Source organism: Aquarana catesbeiana, linkage group LG04 (genome assembly GCF_042186555.1).
Source record: "Aquarana catesbeiana isolate 2022-GZ linkage group LG04, ASM4218655v1, whole genome shotgun sequence".
Classification (NCBI taxonomy): Eukaryota; Metazoa; Chordata; class Amphibia; order Anura; family Ranidae; genus Aquarana; species Aquarana catesbeiana.
In genome coordinates this window covers 667,759,483-667,780,893 of record NC_133327.1, presented here as the reverse complement: position 1 = coordinate 667,780,893, position 21,411 = coordinate 667,759,483, and the positions used below count along the sequence as shown (strand labels likewise).

The window sequence follows — 21,411 nt, the reverse complement described above, 5'->3', positions numbered from 1 at the left end:
CTGGATTTCTTCTTATTTGTAGCATGTTATCTGATAATTTTCTTAATTAAAAAAAAAACATTTTCTATCTGTAAAAAAAAAAAAAGCATGCAGTGTCATATGAATGGTGATACCTATGAGGTATGCATGCAAATGTCACTGATGGATCTCTTTAGTATTCACATGTAAGAATAGCATTTTTTTTAAAGTTTTTATGTCTGTGTTTCCCTCTTTAATGCCCCGTACACACAGTAGGATTTTCCGACGGAAAATGTTCGATGTGAGCTTGTTGTCGGAAATTCCGACCGTGTGTAGGCTCAAACGGACATTTTCCATCGGAATTTCTGACACACAAAATTTGAGATCTGGATCTCAAATTTTCCGACAACAAAATCCGTTGTCGGAAATTCCGATCATGTGCACACAATTCCGACACACAAAGTTCCATGCATGCTCGGAATCGAGAAGAGCCGCACTGGCTCTTGAACTTCAGTTTTCTCGGCTCGTCGTAGGAGTTGTACGTCCCCGCGTTCTTGACTTTCCGAAATTACGACAAGATTTGTGCGACCGTATGTATGCAAGAAAAGTTTGAGCCAACATCCGTCGGGAAAAAAAAATGGATTTTGTTGGAAAATCCTATCGTGTGTTCAGGGCATAAGGCTACTTTCACACTGGGGTGATGGGGGCGTCAGCGGTAAAGCAGTGCTTTACCGTTGTTTTTGTGACACTTATCGGCCTCTAGAGGGGTGCTTTTAACCCTTTTTCAATGGGCAGGGGCGCTGTAGGAGCGGTGTATACACCGCTCCTACAGCGCCTCAAAAATGTGGCATGCAGGACTGTTTTTAGCGTCCTGCCAGTGTACCGCTCCAGTGTGAAAGCACTCAGGCTTTCACATTGGAGAGGAGAGGCGCTATAGCGCCTGTAAAGCGTCTGTGTGAAAGCAGCCTAATTCATTTTTGGTAGTAAGCGGCTGGAAGTTACTAGGAAAATCATAGTGGTACTTTAAAAATATACTTTTATCCAAATAACACCAAAAAATACTCTTTTGATAGTACTGCATGAAGTACATGAATTAGAGTGTGTATACATGAGCACTGGATAGAGATTTTCCCTGCCTTGCTCGGTATTGAATTGCCTACACAGGCTCCGAATGATTGGCTTAGAAAAGGAGCACTACAGTGTCAAATGTATTAGGCCTGGTTTAACCTAAACCATCCGACATTGGGCCTGTGTGTACATCAGCCTGGAAAACCAGCATCTGATCAGCAACCTATCATGGTAATGATGGACCAGTAGACATGTGAGAGGACAGGGGTGAGCAGACAAGCTCCAGCTCTTCCCAGAAGTGTTGATGCTTTGCCTGTTCAGAAGTCACTATCCATTTTCTTTTATTGTTGAAAGATCCAAATAGTGTTTGCCTCTGCTGCCCTCATTTTCTCAGACTGTTCATTCCCAAAGTACACAACTCCACTTCTTACACTGTTAACTTGTGTGCACCTAAAGTGGACCTGAACTGAGAGTGTCTAAATTTGCCGTATTGTAGGGAACATCTAGAAATGTTAATTGTTCCTAAGCAGAACTCTGAGATCTCCTGAAAAAAAAAAAAAAAAAATCAGTCTATTACTGTGCCTACAACCATTGCTCATTTCATTAAAGAAAACTTTTCCTCAACTAAATTAATTTTCGCCGGTGGCATTTTTCCAGTGCACCTCCCTGTTGAAATGCATTAAAAACGCAGCAAGAGCACATCAATAACGTGTTACATTTTTGATGCGTTTTTTGAGTCACATGACCGTTAAACACACCATAAGCACAGTAAAATTGCATGCGTTTTCGGTGCCATTAATTTCACCTTTTTCTTTATCGGCAAAATGCTGAAAACACATTTTTTGGCCGAAACATTCCGGTGCATCTTTAGTCCTACCTCAATTTTTTTTGTCCTGTCTATATGGAATACCTATACGCCTTTGGATTGTTGCGAAGGATTTAGTGATGCTAATAGATGACAGATTGAGCAACAGCATGCAGTGCCAAACTGCAGCTACCAAACCCAGCAGAATATTAGCATGCATAAATAAGGGGATATACTCCAAATACGAAACTATAATTCTGCCACTCTATAAAGCTCTGGTCAGACCTCATCTGGAGTTTTCTGTTCAGTTCAGGTCACCAGTCCTCCGAAGTGATGTGCTGGAGCTGGAGAGAGTCCAAAGAAGAGCAACAAAACTTAAAGGGGACTAGAGGACTTCAATTACGAGGAACGGCTGCAAACACTAAATTTGTTCTCGCTTGAGAAGGGGACACGATAGCGATCTACAAATATCTCAATGGGGATCCCAGCGTAGGAAGTAAACTATTCAATCCTAGGGAGTGTAAAAGGTCAGGGGACACACAATGAGACTGGAGGAGAAGCAGTTTAACCTTAAACTGCATAGGGGGTTCTTTACTGTTGGGGCAATAAGGACGTGGAACTCTCTCCCACAATTGGTGGTGGATGCAGGGAGTATGGATATTCTTAAAATACTCTTATGCAGCGTACGTACGAGCAGACTGTTCGACCGGACGGTCCGATGGACCGAGTCCAGCGGACAATCCGATCGTGTGTGGGCTTCAGCGGACCTTCAGCGGACTTTTCCAGTCAAAAATCTGACGGACTTTAGATTTGAAACATGCTTCAAATCTTTCCGACGGACTCGAGTCCGGTCGAAAAATCCGCTCGTCTGTATGCTAGTCCGACTAATGAAAACCGACACTAGGGCAGCTATTGGCTACTGGCTATCAACTTCCTTATTTTAGTCCGGTCGTATGTCATCACGTACAAATCTGTCGGACTTTGGTGTGATCGTGTGTAGGCAAGTCCGTTTGTTCGAAAGTCTGCCGGAATGGCCGTCGGAATTTTGTTGCCAAAAAGTCCGCTCGTGTGTACGCAGCCTTAGATGTACATCTTAAAGGACACAACATACAGGGATATGGGAAATCAGTATATACACTGATACATGCACCTTCACGGGTTGAACTGGATGGACTATTGTCTTTTTTCAGCCTTACCGACTATGTAACTGCCTTACACTGTTTATCTGGATTTCTTCTTATTTGTAGCATGTTATCTGATAATTTTCTTAATAAAAATACATTTTCAATCTGTAAAAAAAAAAAAAAGCATGCAGTGTGATATGAATGGTAATACCTATGAGGTATGCATGCAAATGTCACTGATAGATCTCTTTAGTATTCACATGTAAGAATAGCATTTTTTTAAAAGTTTTTATGTCTGTGTTTTGAATAGTTGGAAAGCCTGTGGAAGTTTCTGTGCCCTCTGTTGAGGACGGCGTTATCCAACATCACCGTGGAGACATACAGCGACTGGGGCACTTGTATCGCCACATCCTGTGTAAGTCCTCCTCTATAGCCCTCATGTGATGTACTCTCTGGACGTTTTTCTGTTTTCTTTGTATTTTTGCCTTCTGCTTATTATTTGCTGCTGCCCTTTGTGGCGGTACAGAAAGGAGGTTTTAGTCTGTTAGCCCGGCACATATGTAGAACGTCCCTAGAATATCTTCTCTTCCTTTACACCATGATTGCCATTATTTGCTGAGGACTCTTTGATTTAGCTAGGCTAGTATGGAGATCAAGTCTACTTGCTCTCCATATACTCCCATGTAATGTCCACTAGACTCCAGTGATGACAAGTAGCTTGGAGGAAGCAGATATTTCAGCCTGTATTTGCATTTAAATGTATTGTTTTTTTTTTTTTTTTTTTCAAGACAGATAAGACATTGATGAACCTGACCTCATTTGTGTCATGTAATGTTTTCTGCAGGAGAGCAGGGATCCTCGGAAGCTTCATTGGTTGTTTGAACTGTTGTTGGAATCACCAGTGAGTGGAGAAGGAGGCTCTTTTGTGGATGCTTGGTGAGTGACGTCTCTGCATGGGGAGGGTAATGTCTTGATTGTAGCGTTTTAAAAAAAGAGGTATGGGTTTTTTTATTCATAGCTTTACTTTCTGCTACAAAACATATCCAATAAAAAAAATGTAAAAAAATCAAATTTCTTCATAAATTTAGGCCAATATATATTCTGCTACATTTTTTTGGTAAAAAAAAATTCCAATAAGCGTATATTGATCGGTTTGCACAAAAGTTATAGCGTCTACAAACTATGGGATATATACTGGACTTTTTATTTATTTTTATATTAGTACAGGCGGTCCCTGGGTTACAAACAAGACGGGGGGTGTGTTTTTTTTTTTTTTTTGTTTTTTTTAAGCACCTGATTAGAGCCAAAGGCTCTGATAGGCTTCAAAATAGGGTGGACTCAGAGCATTGCACTTGGAGCCCACCCACACGTGTTAGAAAAGCAAATGAATATTTGCTTTTCTAACACTGAATCGTCTCTCCGCCAATCAGGAAGCGCAGGTCTGTTACCCTTTTCCAGATTGGTTGATAGGTCAGGCAATCCTATTGGATGCCTAGGAGGAGATGCACGGTGGGAGCCGCCGTGATCTCAGAAAAAAGATGACACAGGACACGCTGCCAGATGCCCACCGCAGCCTGTGCCCGCCGATCCCCAATGTGCCCGCCGATCCCCGCCACCAATGGGATAAGTGCTGTTGGACTGGCAGACGGCGGGGGTGGGGGGGGGGGGGGTTTACATTCAGTAGATTTAGTATTTGATAAATGTCAGTGTTTGGAATGTCTTCCGATCCCTCTGGGAATGTATATTAGTAGTAATAATAATTCTTTCCTGTCTTCAGCCGGTTGTATGTGCTTCAGGGAGGACTTGCACAGCAAGAGTGGCGAGTTCCAGAGCTGCTCCACCGATTGCTTAAATATTTGGAACCTAAACTAACCCAGGTGTACAAGAATGTCCGAGAGAGGATCGGGAGGTAAGGAATTCACTTCATAAGGATAGGATTCTGCTTTTCTGAGCTTTTGTAGCATTGAGATATACATTGTTTGATGTGTTTGCTGTAAAAAGAAGTGGCTTCTTAAAATAATTAGTGAATTAAGCTATTGTAGACCTCAGGAACTTGCTTGGATCACCTACAAGTCAGTGGCACATTTTAAAAAAAAAAAGTCTTTTCAGGTATGAAGTGCGGGCATCTATAGGAAAACGCCTCCGGCGCTTCCTGGGAGGGATACACACTCATTGGCCACTTTATTAGGTACACCTTGCTAGTAGCGGGTTGGACCCCCTTTTGCCTTCATTCTTTGTGGCATAGATTCAACAAGGTGTTGGAAACATTCCTCAGAGATTTGGGTCCATAGTGACATGATAGCATCACACAGTTGCTGCAGACTTGTCGGCTGCACATCCATGATGCCAATCTCCCATTCTACCACATCCCAAAGGTGCTCTATTGGATGAGATGTGGTGAGTGTGGAGGCCATTGGAGTACAGGGACCTCATTGTCCAGTGGTGAGATGATTGGAGCTTTGTGACATGGTGACATTATCCTGCTGGAAGGAGCCATCAGAAGATGGGGACACTGTAGTCATAAAGGGAAGGACATGGTCAGTGACAATACTCAGGTAGGTCGTGGTGTTTAAACGATTCTCAATTGGTACTAAGGGGCCCAAAGTGTGCCAAGAAAATATCCCTCCACACCATTACACCCCCACCACCAACCTGAACCGGTGATACAAGGCAGGATGGATCCATGCTTTCATGTTGTTTACGCCAAATTCTGACCCCACCATCTGAATGTCGCAGCTGAAATCGAGACTCATCAGAGAAGGCAATGTGTTTCCACTCTTCTATTGTCCAATTTTGGTGATCCTGGGCGAATTGTAGCCTCAGTTTCCTGTTCTTAGCTGACAGGAGAGGCACCCGGTGTGGTCTTCTGCTGCTGTAGCCTATCTGCTTCAAGATTCGATGTATTCTGTGTTCAGAGATGTAATCTTCATACCTTGGATGTAACGAGTGGTTATTTGAGTTACTGTTGCCTTTCTATCGTCTGTAACCAGTCTGCCCATTCTCCTCTGATATCAACAAGGCACTTTCCTCCACACAACTGCCGCTCACTGGATATTTTCTTTTTTCAGACCATTCTCTGTATCCTGAGAGATGATTGTGTGTGAAAATCCCAGTAATCAGCAGTTTTTGAAATAGTCAGACCAGCCCGTCTGGCACCAACAACCATGCCATGTTCACTTAAATCCTCTTTCTTCCCCATTCTGAAGCTCGGTTTGAATTTCAGCTAGTCGTCTTTACCACATCTAGATGCCTAAAATGCATTGAGTTGCTGCCATGTGATTGGCTGATTAGCAATTTGTGTTACCGAATAATTGAACAGGTGTACCTAATAAAGTGTAGCTTTCTCTTCCACTGTCCCAACCTCCCAACTGGCCGGTGAGGCAGCCTGTGATAGTAATAGACAATATGTGATGTGTGATTGGCAGGGGAAAGAGGCTGAAGGCCAAGTTCTCCTATGGCTTTGGTCTATTCATTGATAAAAATTGGAGGGATTTTAACCTTTGTTATTTTCACTACAGTGTTCTGACCTACATCTTCATGATCGATGTCTGCTTGCCAAACACGGCTCCCACCAAGTCTCCGCGGATCTCTGAATTTACTGCCCGTATCCTTGACAAGCTAAGACCTCTCATGGAGGCCGATGAGGAGATACAAAACCATGTCATGGAGGAGAATGGGGTTGAAGAACAGGATGAGAGAACTCAGGGCATTAAAATGATGAAGACAAGTAAGTGACCAATGTGCCCGCTTCATAGTTTGGGCTTAATTCTTTCTATTATTGTAATTTATCATGAAATCTATTGTAGCACCATTTATAAGCATTGAAACAAAAAGAGCAAGTAGAGTTCTCTGAGAAGCTGGCAAAATCTGCATTTTGCGCCACTTTTTCTATTCTTAAAACAGTTTTAACCACTTTAATACCGGGCATTTTTACCCCCTTTCTGCCCAGGCCAATTTTCAGTTTTCAGTGCTGTCGCAATTTGAATGACAATTGCGCGGTCATGCAACACTGCACCCAAATGAAATTTTTATCATATTTTCCCCACAAATAGAGCTTTCTTTTGGTGGTATTTGATCACCTCTGTGGTTTTTATTTTTTGCGCTATAAACAAAAGAAGAGTGACAAGTTTGAAAAAAAAAACACAATATTTTTTACTTTTTGCGCAAAAGTTATAGCGTCTACAAAATAGGGGCTAGATTTATAGCATTTTTATTTTTTCCAAGTAAAGGCTGCGATCTGCGATTTTTTTTTTTTTTTTTTTTTTTTTTTTCGTGATTGCGACAGACAAATCGGACACTTTTGACACTATTTTGGGACCATTCACATTTATACAGCCATTAGTGATATAAAAATGCACTGATTACTGTATACATGTCACTGGCAGGGAAAGGGGTTAACACTAGGGGGCGATCAAGGGGTTAAGTGTGTTACCTAGGGAGTGATTCTAACTGTAGGGGGAGGGGACTCACAAGGGGAGGAGACTACTGATCAGTGTTCCTATGTACTTGGGAACACACGATCGGTCTCCTCTCCCCTGACAGAACGTGGATCACACACAGATCCATGGTCCTGCTCTGTTATCGGGCAATTGCGGGTGCCTGGCGGACATCGTGGCCGCCTGGCACGCGCACCCCGTAGATGGCCGGGAAGCCCAGAACGTCACATAACGCCCGTCCAGGATGGGAGATCCCTCCTGCGGACGTCATATTACTATGGGCGGGTAGGGAAGTGGTTAAACACAAAAGCAAACATATATTATATTTCAGCTTAGCAATTCTTAGATGTGATGGCTGTGTTAGTTTTCTTTTTTAGGCTTTCTTCTATTTTCATTTGGTAAATCCACCCAGCAAGTCTATTTTTTTTACAAGTACAAGCTCTCCAGCAGAATATATCAGTTTACATGGATGAGACCAACCACTTAACACTGGCAGGCGTGATTAAAATGATCGGCTTTTTTTTCTATTCATTTAAAACCTTTTATCCTATAAAGAAAAAAAAACCTGCTATAACTCAATATAAAGTGTGAGCTGGAGTTTGGCTTCAATTTGTTAGTGTATCTAAATCTGCTAGTACGTTTAAGTATATCCTCCCCCCCTCCAGACTGACAGTGCTGCTGTCTGCTGTGCCTCCTGTACACATTCCTCCAGAGTTGCCTCACTAATATAGGAAGCGTGTTACTGGCCAGATCACCAGGTGAAAACAGAGGGGAAAACCCACTGCAGCCACCACATCTAATGATTGGTCGTCTGCAATTTAATCCATTTTTGGTTTTGGGTTTTATACCACTTTAAGACAAACTTGTCAAACAAAAAGGCTGCCATCGCCAAACCCACCTTCTGAAAATGCTAGTTTACGGACTGTCATGCTCAGTACTTGTAGATGCTGACCTGTGAAAGCCATTCAAATAAGGAGTTTAGTCTTTCGTGATCTACATACTTCTTCCAGGTCAATGGCATAGAAAGTCTTGCAGACAGTGGGGTATATTTACTAAAACTGGAGCATGCAAAAACCTTGTGCATAGTAACCAATCAGCTTCTAGGTTTTATTGTCAAAGCTTAAGAGCCCTTTCACACTGAGGCAATTTTCAGGCGTTTTAGCACTAGAAATAACACCTGAAAACTGCCTCCCATTCATTGCAATGAGTGCGTTCACACTGGGGCGGTGTGCTAGCGGGACATTAGAAAAAGTCCTGCAAGCAGCATCTTTGGGGCGGTTTGGGAGCGCTGTGTACACCGCTCCTCTACCGCTCCTCCACCGCCCCTGCCCATTGCAATGAATGGGCAGCGCTTTCAAAGCGCCTGAAAAGTGCTTCGGAAGAGCAGCAACACTGGAGTTTTTAACCCCTTCTTTGAGGTTGAAAGCGGTCGAAAAGCGGCGCAAAAGCGCCCCTTTAACATCGGTAAGGCGCCGCTAAAACGAGCAGCGTTTTACTGCTAACGGCCGGTACTTTCTGGGTGAAAGCAGCCTTAAGGAGTTGTAAAGGCAGAAGGTTTTTTTTATATTTGTGCATTCTATGCATGAAGTTAAAAAACCTTCTGTGTGTAGCAGCCGCTCCAGCGCCCCCTGATACTTACCTGAGCCCCTTCTCTATCCAGCGAAGTCCACGAGTGTCTTAGCTGTCCCAGACACACTCCTCCTGATTGGCTGAGACACAGCAGTGGCGCCATTGGCTCCCACGGCTGTCCATCAAAATCAGTCAGCCAATCATGGGAAAGAGGGGGTGAGGCTGCGTGTCTGAATGGATACAAGGAGCTCTGACTTAGCTCGGGTGCCCCCTGTAGCAAGCTGCTGGCTGAGGGGGCACTCACCAGAGGGAGGGACCTGAGAAGAGGAAGATCCGGGCTGCTCTGTGCAAAACAAACTGCACAGAGGAGGGAAGTATAACATGTTTGGTTTTTTATTTGTTTGTTTTTTTTAAACAAGCCTTTACAATCACTTTAATCGACCAAGATGAAATCAGAAGCTGATTGGCTACCATGTACAGCTGAACCAGATTTTGCACTCTCCAGTTTTAGTAAATCAACCCCGGTGTCTCTAAGTAACAGCCAGACAACTAGATATCAGAATGAGATCAACAATGGCAGCTTTCATATTTCTTCCATGACAGGTTTACTTTACAAGATCATTAGTTCTGTTATTTGATATCTCAGGACTGAATGGGCAGAAATATAAATCCTTTCTCTTTACCGTATTTAGGTTTTTGTACTAAAGCCGAGCTCCTGGCTTGGGTTCTCGATCTGTAAAGAAATCTTCTAATATTATCTAAAGATATGTTACCATATTTTACTTGTTTTAACCACTTCAGTACCGTACACTTTACCCCCTTCCTGCCCAGGCCAATTTTCATCTTTCAGCACTGTCACACTTTGAATGACAATTGCGCAGTCATACAACACTGTACCCAAATGAAATTTTTTAACATTTTTTTTCACACAAATAGAGCTTTTCTTTGATATTTAATCACCACTGGGGTTTTAATTTTTTTTTTCTGAACAAAAATGAAACAAAAAGGATGAACGTTTTGAAAAAGAAATATACTTTTTCTTTTTCTATTAAAAAATTCTGCAAATAAATCTTTCTTCATAAATTTATTGTAAAATGCATTCTGCTACATTTCTTTGGTGAAAATAACCCAAATCGGTGTATATTATTTTAGTCTGTAGGAAAGTGATAGAGTCCACAATCAATATATCTTTTTCATTAATTTTTTTATTTTTTTTACATATTGTGATCAGAGCAATACAGTGTTACCATGGTAACACTATACTACTCTGGGGAGGTGATCAGGATGATTTAGGATGATTTTTTTTTTTTTTTTTTTTACACACTGGTTGCTTATAGCGTTGTATTTCACTGCTATAAGCAAATATTTTTACTGAGTGATATAGTGTGTATTGTTGTGATTGGCCACAGCTAACCACATGGTACAGATGGGCTGTGATTTGTCCTGTCTGTACCATGTGATCACTGTGACCAATCACAGCTAGCAACACAATTGTACACAATGAATGGCATGAATCGAAGCAATTCATTGCTTACAATTTTCATGTTAACTGCTGTGGTTAGTCGCAGCGATCACATGGTACCAGCAATGGGCCAGTACAGTGATCAATCATCCGCTGTGTCCGATGGACATAGCGAATGAAAGATTGCGGCGAACCGTGGCCTGTTCTGGGAGGAACGTCATATTACATCCTCACAAAACAATAGGGCTCCCGTTCGGGCATAATTTTACAATGGCCCGGGCAGGAAGAGGTTAAAGGCTAAGTTCACCATTTGGAACATGTTACATGTTCCACCTGTACTTGGGGTGGAACATATAACATGTTCCAGCTCCTGCCGCCTGTTCTGCCGATCCCCTCCTAGTGTGAGAAGGTTGGAGGGGGGATCACTTTTCACCCGCCTAATTAAAAATGAACTACTAGAACAATCATCCACCGCAGCTGACAGCTTGTAGTTCTGAATAAACTGCCCTGCAGCTTTCAGAAATATAGAGTTATGGGCAAAAAGCTGCAGGGCTTGCCTACAGAAGCCTGACATTGCACCCCTGATCCACAGATCAGGGGTGCAATGCTTTTAAAGTGGAGTTCCACCCAAAAGTGGAACTTCCGCTCATCGGATTCCTCCCCCCCTCCGGTGTCACAGTTGACACCTTTCAGGGGGGAGGGGGTTGCAGATACCTGTCTAAGACAGGTATCTGCATCCACTTCCGGGAATAGACTCCCATGGGAGTCACGCCCCCTCCCGCACTCCCCCGCTGTCTCCTGGGAAAGACACAGGTCCCAGGAGATAGCGGGGACCATTGAGAAAGCGCAGCGCGACTCGCGCATGCGCAGTAGGGAATCGGGAAGTGAAGCCGCAACGCTTCACTTCCTGATTTCCTCACTGAGAATGGCGGCGGCAGCACCGGAGGACCAAGGTACGGTTCGGTCTCGGGTGCCGACATTGCTGGACCCCGGAACAGGTGAGTGACCGTATTTTAAAAGTCAGCAGCTGCAGTATTTGCAGCTGCTGACATCTAAAAAAAAATTTTTCGCGGGACTCCCGCTTTAAGGCTTCTGCAGGAAACAGTGAATGCAATTTTTTTTTTTCTGCTAAAATGAGTGCCTTTTTATTATTTTTTTTTCTGGAAAGGTGAACTTCTGCTTTAATGTTGGAAATGTAAAAAAAAAGAGGGATTGTATATTTTCTTTTATGTCTAGATATGTGTAGACTTATTCTGTTTTTACCTTGCAGTACTGAAGTGGATCATGGCGAGTGCTGGGCGGTCATTCTGTACGGCAGTCCCAGAACAGTTACAACTTTTACCATTGTTGTTTAAGGTCAGTTTATGAAGATTATCTACATTATTATTATCTAAGATTATCTATGTTATAGGACATGCAGTTTGTTCCCATTTACTACCTCTTGTGCTGGTTTCATATTGGGCCACACATGCTCACTTAGTGCAGTTATATGTCCCCCCCCCCCCTCCCTTCTTCCTTATAATTCAAGATCATTAAAGTGGAACTACACTTTAGTACCACAAACCAAAAATTCTATTTAATTTTAATTAGTTTGATTAATTTTTAATATTCAAAGCAAACTCCCCCCATCCATGCATGATGGGACTTGTAGTTCTGCAACAGCTGGAGGTCCGCTAATTGCATATCCCTGCACTACAGTCACCCAGCTGTGGAAGAAACTGGAGGAAGAGTGGAGCAAAATCACACCAGAGCAGTGTAAGAGACTAGAGATGTCCAGTGACGGCCGGCGGTAATTTTTTTGTGACGGTCGGTGGTAATTTTGTTGTTTTTTGGGGGGGGGGGGAGCACACAATACCACCCCTCCCCCATCGGTCGGTCGGGTCTGGAGCAATTACCTTATCTATGGTGGGCAGCCCTTATCCCAGGCTTCACTGGTGGCTTCCCTTGCTCGGTGGCTTTACCTTCCCCTGCTCTCCACTGTCATCATGGCGGCTTCCATTTCCTCCCTCCTCTTCAGGGGCCAATTGGGACTCTTCTCTTTTTAGCCAATCGGAAAACGGGTTTTAGACCGGCTTCTGATTGGCCGGATTGAGGATCAGTGTTTCAATAGCGAATATTGATTCGCTGTTGTAACACCTGGGTGGGCTCATAGTGCAATGCTCTGTGCCACGTGCCCACATTATTTTGAAGCTTATTAGAGCCTATGGCTTTGACCGGGTGCTTAAAAAAAAAACACCCCCGCCACTCTAATTCACGTGCCCGGTGTCCTAAAAGGGGCCGGACGATTGAATAGGGGGTGGCCGCAGCGGCCGTGGACAGATTAATTCATAGCATGAGCTCTATCTATTCATATTGGGGGGTGGCGTGGATAGAGGGGCAGCGCCCGGGTGCCCCTAATGGATGGGCTGCCACTGGTGATGTCTCGTGCAACGCAGATGTGCTGAAGTCATTCGAAGCAATGTACACTTCCTACTAATTATTGTAACCTTCAGAAATTTTAGTTGTAATCTTTCTCTGTGCTACAGTCATTGCTATTCTTTAGTTTTCATCATTGTTGTTTTCTACAAAATAAAGGTTAACCCAAGTGCCTTGGTTATTTTGGAAAACACTGTTCTATTAGCATGGTATCGCCACAACAAAAATTCCATCAAATTTTGAACAATGAAGATTACATTATTTCTGAAAAAAATAAAGTGTTTATAAATTGTTCTCTAATTTTGATCTCCAGTGTACATTCCTATTTACTAATGCTAGCAGTATAAGGATTAAAAATAGTCACTGTTGATTGAGAGAATGAAGTTTCGTTTTAAGCCTCAGAGACACTTTAAGGTCCTTAGAGACGCTCTCTACATAGCTTGAACCAGGGATCCCAAGAAACTTGTAGGCACCACAATGTGGTAATAATTAGTCTGAATACATTGATGGGTCTGACAAATTCACCTTTTCAGTTCTAGAAGTAGATTTTAAGCAGAACTTCACTCTCTCAATCAACATTACTCACTTCAGCCCCGGAAGAATTTACCCACTTCCTGACCAGGCCATTTTTTGCGATTCAGCACTGCGTCGATTTAACTGTCGTGCGACATTGTACCGAAACGAAATTGACCTCCTTTTTTTCCCACAAATTGAGCTTTCTTTTGGTGGTATTTGATCACCTCTGCTGTTTTTATTTTTTGCGCTATAAACAAAAAAAAGAGCGACAATTTTGAAAAAAAATATATATATTTTTTACTTTTTGCTATAATATCCCCCAAAAAATTGTCTTCATCAATATGTATTCTTCTACATATTTTTGGTAAAAAAATTGCAATAAGCGTATATTGATTGGTTTGCGCAAAAGTTATTGCGTCTACAAAATAGGGGATATATTTATGGCATTTTTATTATAATTTATTAATTTTTTTACTAGTAGTGGCAGTGATCAGCGATTTTTTTTTTTTAGTGGGACTTGCGGCGGACAGATCGGACACTTTTGACACTTTTTTTTGAGACTATTGACATTTATACTGCGATCAGAGCTAAAAATAGCCCCTGACTACTGTATAAATGTCACTGGCAGGAAAGGAGTTAACACTAGGGGGCGATCAAGGGGTTAAGTGTTCCCTAGGGAGGTGTTTCTAACTGGGGGGGCAGTGTACTGACTGGGAGTAGAGAGGGATCGTTGTTCCTGATCACTAGGAACAGCAGATCTCTCTCTACTTCCCTAACAGAAGGGGGATCTATCTGTTTACTTGGACAGATCCCCGTTATGGCTCTCTGAGGAGTGGTCGCTGGCAGACATCGCGGCCTCCGGCCACGCGCATTGGCTCTGGCATCACGCCGCGGGCCCCCTATTGCTATTAAAGCTGTCGACACACACCTACGGCGGTTTGAACAGCCGTGCCAACCTGCCACAGTATGACAGTGGCTGGTCGGCAAGTGGTTAAATATTTTTTAGCCTTATGTTGCTAGCATTAGTAAATGGCTAGGAAAGTGTTTTTTTTTTTTTTTTTTACATTTCTTTAGTTTACTTCCTGGTTTCTAGCCTAGGCAGATTATGTCCTATATCCCATCCCAGAAGTTTATATGGGGAGGAGGAGGTTTTCTCAGCTAAGCACACCCTTCTGCCTGCATGCTGGAGCTAGGGGCAGATGGATTCCAGGAAGAAAATGCTACATGAATCATCTGCCCTTACTCAAGATGAATGCAGACAGAAATGCTAGGGGTGGGGGGGTGTTTCAAAGTGATTTCTCAGCAAAATAAAGCATGGAGACATGGATGGGGGAGTTGCTATGGATATCATAAATTAATAGGGTTTTTGGTTTGTGATGCTCAGATGCAGTTTAGTTCATTAACTGAAAACTCTATCACTATATAAAGTGGTGTCAAAATTGGCCTTTGCAATATTTCTACTCCTCTTCTTATTTTAGAGTAGGCAACCATTGCTGTATCCTTGGAATTTTGGTTCTGCCTAATATTGTAGAGTTTTGCACAGTTGGCACTACACCTGTCTGCGCTGCCACCTTGTAGAACTATGGCAATGTTTTGCAGTAGTATGCTAACAAAATTCTTTTTTTGCCAGATTGCACCTGTTGAAAATGACACAAACTATGACGAGCTAAAGAGAGATGCCAAAATGTGTTTATCCCTGATGTCTCAAGGGTTACTCTACCCCGAGCAAGTGCCCATGGCTCTTGAAGTGCTGAAACAGGTGAGTGGCACGGTGCTATGTAATGTTCATAGAAGCAGTTTATCAGTTTTCCAATGTTGTCGTCTTTCCTTATACTGGTTTATGTAAAAAAAAAAAAAAAAAATAGAATTTTTGTATTCCCTGTACAATCCATTCAGGGACACAGCTTGATGATAATTAGGCATCCTAGGTTTATCCTGCCATCTACAGGAGAAAGGGACACTATGCACACAGAGAACTAAAGGCCGGCGCTCTGAAGGTTATAACTCCTCCCACCCCTCTCCTGCTCAGCTATTCCAAGCCGTCCAAAGAGAGAATGGTTGAATTTGATTGGAGGGAGTTAAAGTAGTTTAAAGGCTGAATGTTTTTTTACCCGAGCCTGATCTCGATCCAGCAATGCGCACGAGAGCATCAGCTCTCCCGGGTCTCTCCTTCCTCATTGGCTGAGACACCATTGGCTCCCATTGCTGTCACTCACTCAATCAGTTAGGAGGGAGCGGGGCTGAGCCACACTCTGTGTGTCTTATGGGGTCACAGAGGCAGCTCAGGAGCGAATATGCACAAGTGCCCCTAGAGCAAGCAGCGGGCTCTGGGGTTACTCAGCAGGGGGGGAGGCCAGGAGCACCGGCAGGGGATCCAGGAAGAGGAGGGTCTTTCAACTAGTATCTGCAAAACAATGACCTTGTAGAACCTTGTATAAAATCGGTACAGAAGACAATGTCTCTGCCTTACAAATTTGTGACACTGAGGCTTAATATGACAAAAAGCCCAAGAAATACGGCCCTAATGGAAGTGGGCTTTAACAGGACAGTAAGGCACTTTGGCATCTTATAGGCCTTTGCAATAACCTGTCGGATCCACTTACAGATGGTGGATCTGAAATCTGGAGAACCTCTTTTTAGGAATGACAAAAAGGGAATTCGTTTGCCGAAAGAAAAAAACAGAGAGGGAAACACAAAAGGCCCTCACCACATTCATTCAATAGAGAGAAATACCTTTAGGGTGATCAAAATCAGATCAGATTGGGTTCTCTACAGGACAGTGGTCATCAACCCTGTCCTCAGGGCCCACTAACAGGCCAGGTTTTATGTATTACCTTGGGGGAGATGCAGACTAGAATACTGCAATCACTGAGCAGCAAATTATATCACCTGTGATGTATTTCAGTTATTTTGCAAACCTGGCCTATTAGTGGGCCCTGAGGACAGGGTTGATGACCACTGCTCTACAGGACAGTGTGGATAACTAAGAAACCCTCCTGGCTGAAATCATGGCCACAAGAAAGGAGAGCCAAGTCAAAGATATTGTTCGAATAGGTTCAAAAGCAAGGTCTTTGTAATACCGACACTACTAGATTTAAATCTCATGGCTGGTGTGGAGGGCCTAATAGAGGAAGCAATGTGTATAGTAATCTGAATCAGTGAATGATTAGCAAGAGGACCTTGCAGACCGTGGACAGTACAGACACCTGTCCTTTGATGGTAAGAGCCAAGCGTTGTTCTATCCCCAACTGCAGGATGTAAAACACACAGCTCACCAAACAAGCATGTGGAGAAACCCTCAGACTCACAGCAAGTGAAAAATAGGGTTTTTAGGTTCGATCATAAACCTTGCAGGAAGAAGATTTATGAGCCCTTATTTAACGTGGTCAATATTAAATGCCCCTGTCTATCAGAACCATGGGTTTCAAAATCTAGGCTGTCAAAGTCAGCGACTGAGAAGCATTGTGAAAAATCTGACCTTGAGATAACAGATCTGTCAGATGTGGTGGAAGCCACAGAGTATTGGTTAACAGATGAAGGAGGTCAGTGTGCCACACTCTGAGATCAGTATAGAGCTATGAGAATGATGGAAAGCTCCCCTCCCTTCATCATTTGAAGTAGACAAGTTAAGTTTCAGCAGTAATAATTCATAGATCAGGGTGCACTGATCCTACTTCAACGCCCAGGACAGCATAGACTCTACATCTGCTGCAACACTCCTTGTCTTCCCTTGACTATTGATCTAAGCCACAGCTGTGGTATTGCCCAATTAAACCCAGACCAGATGACCTGTTGAAAGGGGGGTTCACCATAGTGACAATGTACTATGGGGGGGAGGGTAAATCAGGGTTTGTTTGTATTTTTTTTATTTTTTTTTTTTACACTATTATTGCTTATAGCATGACCACTGTTATAAGCAATAGTTTTAGCTGTCATGAATGGCTTTCATGACAGCTTGCTTAGTATTGTGATCTGTCATTGGTGCCCGGTACCATGTGATAGCTGTGGGCCAATCACAGCATCACAATATCAAGCAAGCAGTCCTAAATAGAAGCCATTCATGACTGTTTTGTTTACATTGTATTCCTTTGATTGGTTATAGCAATCACATGATGCCTTGGCTGCTCACAGTGGCAGGGTAACGAGTGCCTCGATCTGCTGTCACGAGATTATTCCGCTGGGTGCCCTAGGGAGGTGCTCCAGTGTGCATGTGTTCATCAATGTACCAGTACGTCACTGAGCTTATAGCTGCCACCCGCTCACATTAAAAGCTTTGTGGGCAGACGGCATGTGGCCATTTATCATCAAGCTATATCCCTTAATGAAATGAAAGAGAGACTCGGTTTTACTATAAAATTGTGATATATTTGTTTTGACCTTGTTTTCCCTCAGACTGCAAGAAGCAGCTCCTGGCATGCCAGATACACAGTCCTGACGTATATTCAGACAATGGTCTTCTATAACCTCTTCATATTCCTTCACAATGAAGAAGCTGTTCAAGGCATCAGGTGGTTGGTTCTACAACTAATGGCCGATGAACAGTTGGAGGTAATGTACATTATGTGTCAATTGGCCATTTACCATGCCTAAGCCCAGAATGCAATAATGTAATGGGGATAAGTCAGTGGTAGTACCTTTAGGAAAACCAGCTTCCTTGGGAAAAGCTCCTATGTACCGTATCACACTTTTTCCCCCCATACGTTGCCTTGAAAAAGTATTCATACCCCTTGAAATGTTCACATTTTGTCATGTTAAAACGCAAAATGTAAATGTATTTTAATGGGATTTTATGTGATAGACCAACACAAAGTGGCACATAATTGTGAAGTGGAAGGAAAATGATAAATTGTTTTCAACGTTTCTTACAAATAAATATGTGAAAAGTGTGGGGTACATTTGTATTCAGCCCCCCTGAGTCAATAATTTGTAGAACCACCTTTCGCTGCAATTACAGCTGCAAGTCTTTTTGGGTATGTCTCTACCAGTTTTGCACATCTAGAGAGGGACATGTTTGCCCATTCTTCTTTGCAAAATAGTTCAAGCTCTTTGGACTTTGGGGCATTCTAACACATGAATATGCTTTGATCTAAACCATTCCATTGTAGCTCTGGCTGTATGTTTAGGGTCGTTGTCCTGCTGGAAGGTGAACCTCCACCCCAGTCTCAAGTCTTTTGCAGACTCCAACAGGTTTTCTTCTAAGATTGCCCTGTATTTGGCTCCATCCATCTTCCCATCAACTCTGACCAGCTTCCCTGTCCCTGCTGAAGAAAAGCATCCCCACAACATGATGTTGCCACCACCATGTTTAACAGTGGGGATGGTGTGTTCAGGGTGATGTGCAGTGTTAGTTTTCTGCCGCACATAGCATTTTGCTTTTAGGCCAAAAAGTTCAATTTTGGTCTCATCTGACCAGAGAACCTTCTTCCACGTTTGCGGTGTCCCCCACATGGCTTTTTGCAAACTGCAAATGGGACTTTTTATGGCTTTCTTTCAACAATGTCTTTCTTCTTGCCACTCTTCCATAAAGGTCAGATTTGTGGAGTGCACGACTAATAGTTGTCCTGTGGACAGATTCTCCCACCTGAGCTGTGGATCTCTGCAGCTCCTCCAGAGTTACCATGGGCCTCTTGGCTGCTTCTCTGATTAATGCTCTCCTTGCCCGGCCTGTCAGTTTAGGTGGACGGCCATGTCTTGTTTGTTTTCCAGTCAGCCAAACTCTTTCCATTTTCAGATAATGTATTGAACAGTGCTCTGTGAGATGTTCAAAGCTTGGGATATTTTTTTATAACCTAACCCTGCTTTAAACTTCTCCACAACTTTATCCCTGACCTGTCTGGTGTGTTCCTTGGCCTTCATGATGCTGTTTGTTCACTAATGTTCTCTAACAAACCTATGAGGGCTTCACAGAACAGTTGTATTTATACTGAGATTAAATTACACACAGATGGACTCTATTTACTAATTAGGTGACTTCTGCGGGCAATTGGTTCCACTAGATTTTAGTTAGGGGTATCGGAGTAAAGGGGGCTGAATACAAATGCACTCCACACTTTTCACATATTTATTTGTAAAAAATGTTGAAAACCATTTATCATTTTCCTTCCACATCACAATTATGTGTGACTTTGTGTTGGTCTATCACATAAAAACCCAATAAAATACATTTACGTTTTTGGCTGTAACATGACAAAATGTGGAAAATTTCAAGGGGTGTGAATACTTTTTCAAGGCACTGTATTTTTGTAGCAATGATGCACAACACTTGAGTCCACTGACTGCATAGGAGATTACAGTTTGTCCCAAGTGCCTTTATACAAGTTCATACACTAAAGCAGGGTATATATGGACCGAAAAGGGACCAGTTCAGCAGGAACCAACTGACTTCCAGTCTGTGTGTACTGCTGTCTGTTCCACAGAAGTTGGTCTTATTACCGGTTTCTGTCAAACAGTCCTGCTGGAAAACCAGCATTCGATCAGCACTTGCACCCAATGGTTATAGTGCTGATCTTTGTGTTCTGAAAGGGGGAGTCCCACCTGTCAGAATACTGTAGCATGAGAAAGGGAGATCCCTGCATCACACATGGTTTGTTTTGATGTGGGGATCTGTCCGTTTTTTGGGGGTTTTTTTCCGTTTAACCCGCTGGTAACTTTCTGAAGACATCACAGCAACCTGCCTCAGCACAGCTCTCAAGAGCCCTGATCCCTAATGCAAGCAGTAGTGGACAGGCTCTTGGGAGAATTTACACAAATATTACATTGCTTTGGTGGGTGGATTTTAGTCCGGAGTAGTAGGCTTTCCTAGACGGGCTGCATTTTACATGAAGATTATTCTAGGTAGCACCCATGTGTGAATCTGAACCTCCATAATTGAAAGAACTGAATGGGGCAAACCAAGGACAGTCAGGCTGGGAAGGAAAGGGGCTAGATCAGACTTGGGCATATTGCAGCCCTAAGGCTACATTCGGACCTTTGGCTCTCCCTATCTGAGCCTCAATGCCTTCACTGTCGGCATGCCTCTCTGAGCCTGTCAGCTTCCTCACTGAGGCACGCTTACAGATGTATATGTGGAGAGCAGCAAGAACTAGAAGGAGAGAACCTGAGTAGCTGATCGGTACAAAGGAAAGGATTGGTTCTGGTGGGGGAGTGTTGCCTTGGAGATGTCCTGACGCTCTTCTGCTATCCGGCCAAGTTCTTCCTTTGCTAGCACCTGCATGCTACAAACCCCAGGAGCCGTGTATGTGTTCTTCTTTCCAGGTCAGGAGCCACAAAAATCTGTGCTGTACTGATCTCAGACTCTCTCCTTCCAATCACAGTGCTTTTCAGAAGGCATTTCACAAGAGGAGTTGTTATATCTCCTCTTCACCACCTGATTTAATGCTGCTCTACCATGTTATAGCTGCACCACATTTTGCACTCTCCAGTCTTAGTAAATCAACCCCAGTGTGTATATAGAAACGATAAGTCATATGTTAAAATATTTGTAAACCTCTGAAATGAGAAATTAACAAAACCTATCCTTCTGATGTATGTACTTGCCTCAATCCATAGCACCTAGTGTCATTTCTGTCTGCTTTTTCCTCCCTCTGCTATCTGTGGGTCACTTCTGACAATTTATCATAACATCCTTAGATGCCCCCCATCCTCACTAGCACATAGCAGATGGTTGACAGTCTCAGCTGTGCAGGTTTCTCTAAGACTGTGTAAAAGGGGTTGTGCCCATTCCCTCCACTCTGTTCTCAGATTACACTCAGCTTTCTGCTCTGTGCAGTGCATTGTGTGATATTAGATCCCCACCCCCCTGACTTCTGGCAGCTGAGAAATATCCTTTGATCTGTGTACTTTGAATGGATCTAGAGAAGATATGGCTGCAGATACAGGTACAGCTTATGTAAGAGGATTTCATTCATCACTATGTATCACCTGAAGACAGTCACTTCACATGATATATGTGAAGGTTTATTCTCACTTTAAGAGCTTTTCCACATAACATTAAACAAAGTGTACTGAAGTGAGATGTTGGAGAAGTAGAAACAGAATGGACAGGTTCTATGGAACTGA

The 21,411-nt window shown here is 43.0% G+C and overlaps 1 protein-coding gene across 1 annotated transcript in view; it reads left to right on the top strand.

The window, feature by feature from the left end:
- The window catches only part of PSME4 (proteasome activator subunit 4), a 201,664-nt gene that overhangs the window by 166,715 nt on the left and 13,538 nt on the right, over positions 1 to 21,411 (top strand). The window contains 7 exon segments of the mRNA XM_073628566.1: positions 3,266 to 3,370; positions 3,800 to 3,891; positions 4,733 to 4,864; positions 6,474 to 6,682; positions 11,693 to 11,778; positions 14,984 to 15,112; positions 17,746 to 17,901. Of these exon segments, the coding sequence (XP_073484667.1) occupies positions 3,266 to 3,370; positions 3,800 to 3,891; positions 4,733 to 4,864; positions 6,474 to 6,682; positions 11,693 to 11,778; positions 14,984 to 15,112; positions 17,746 to 17,901 (909 nt within the window).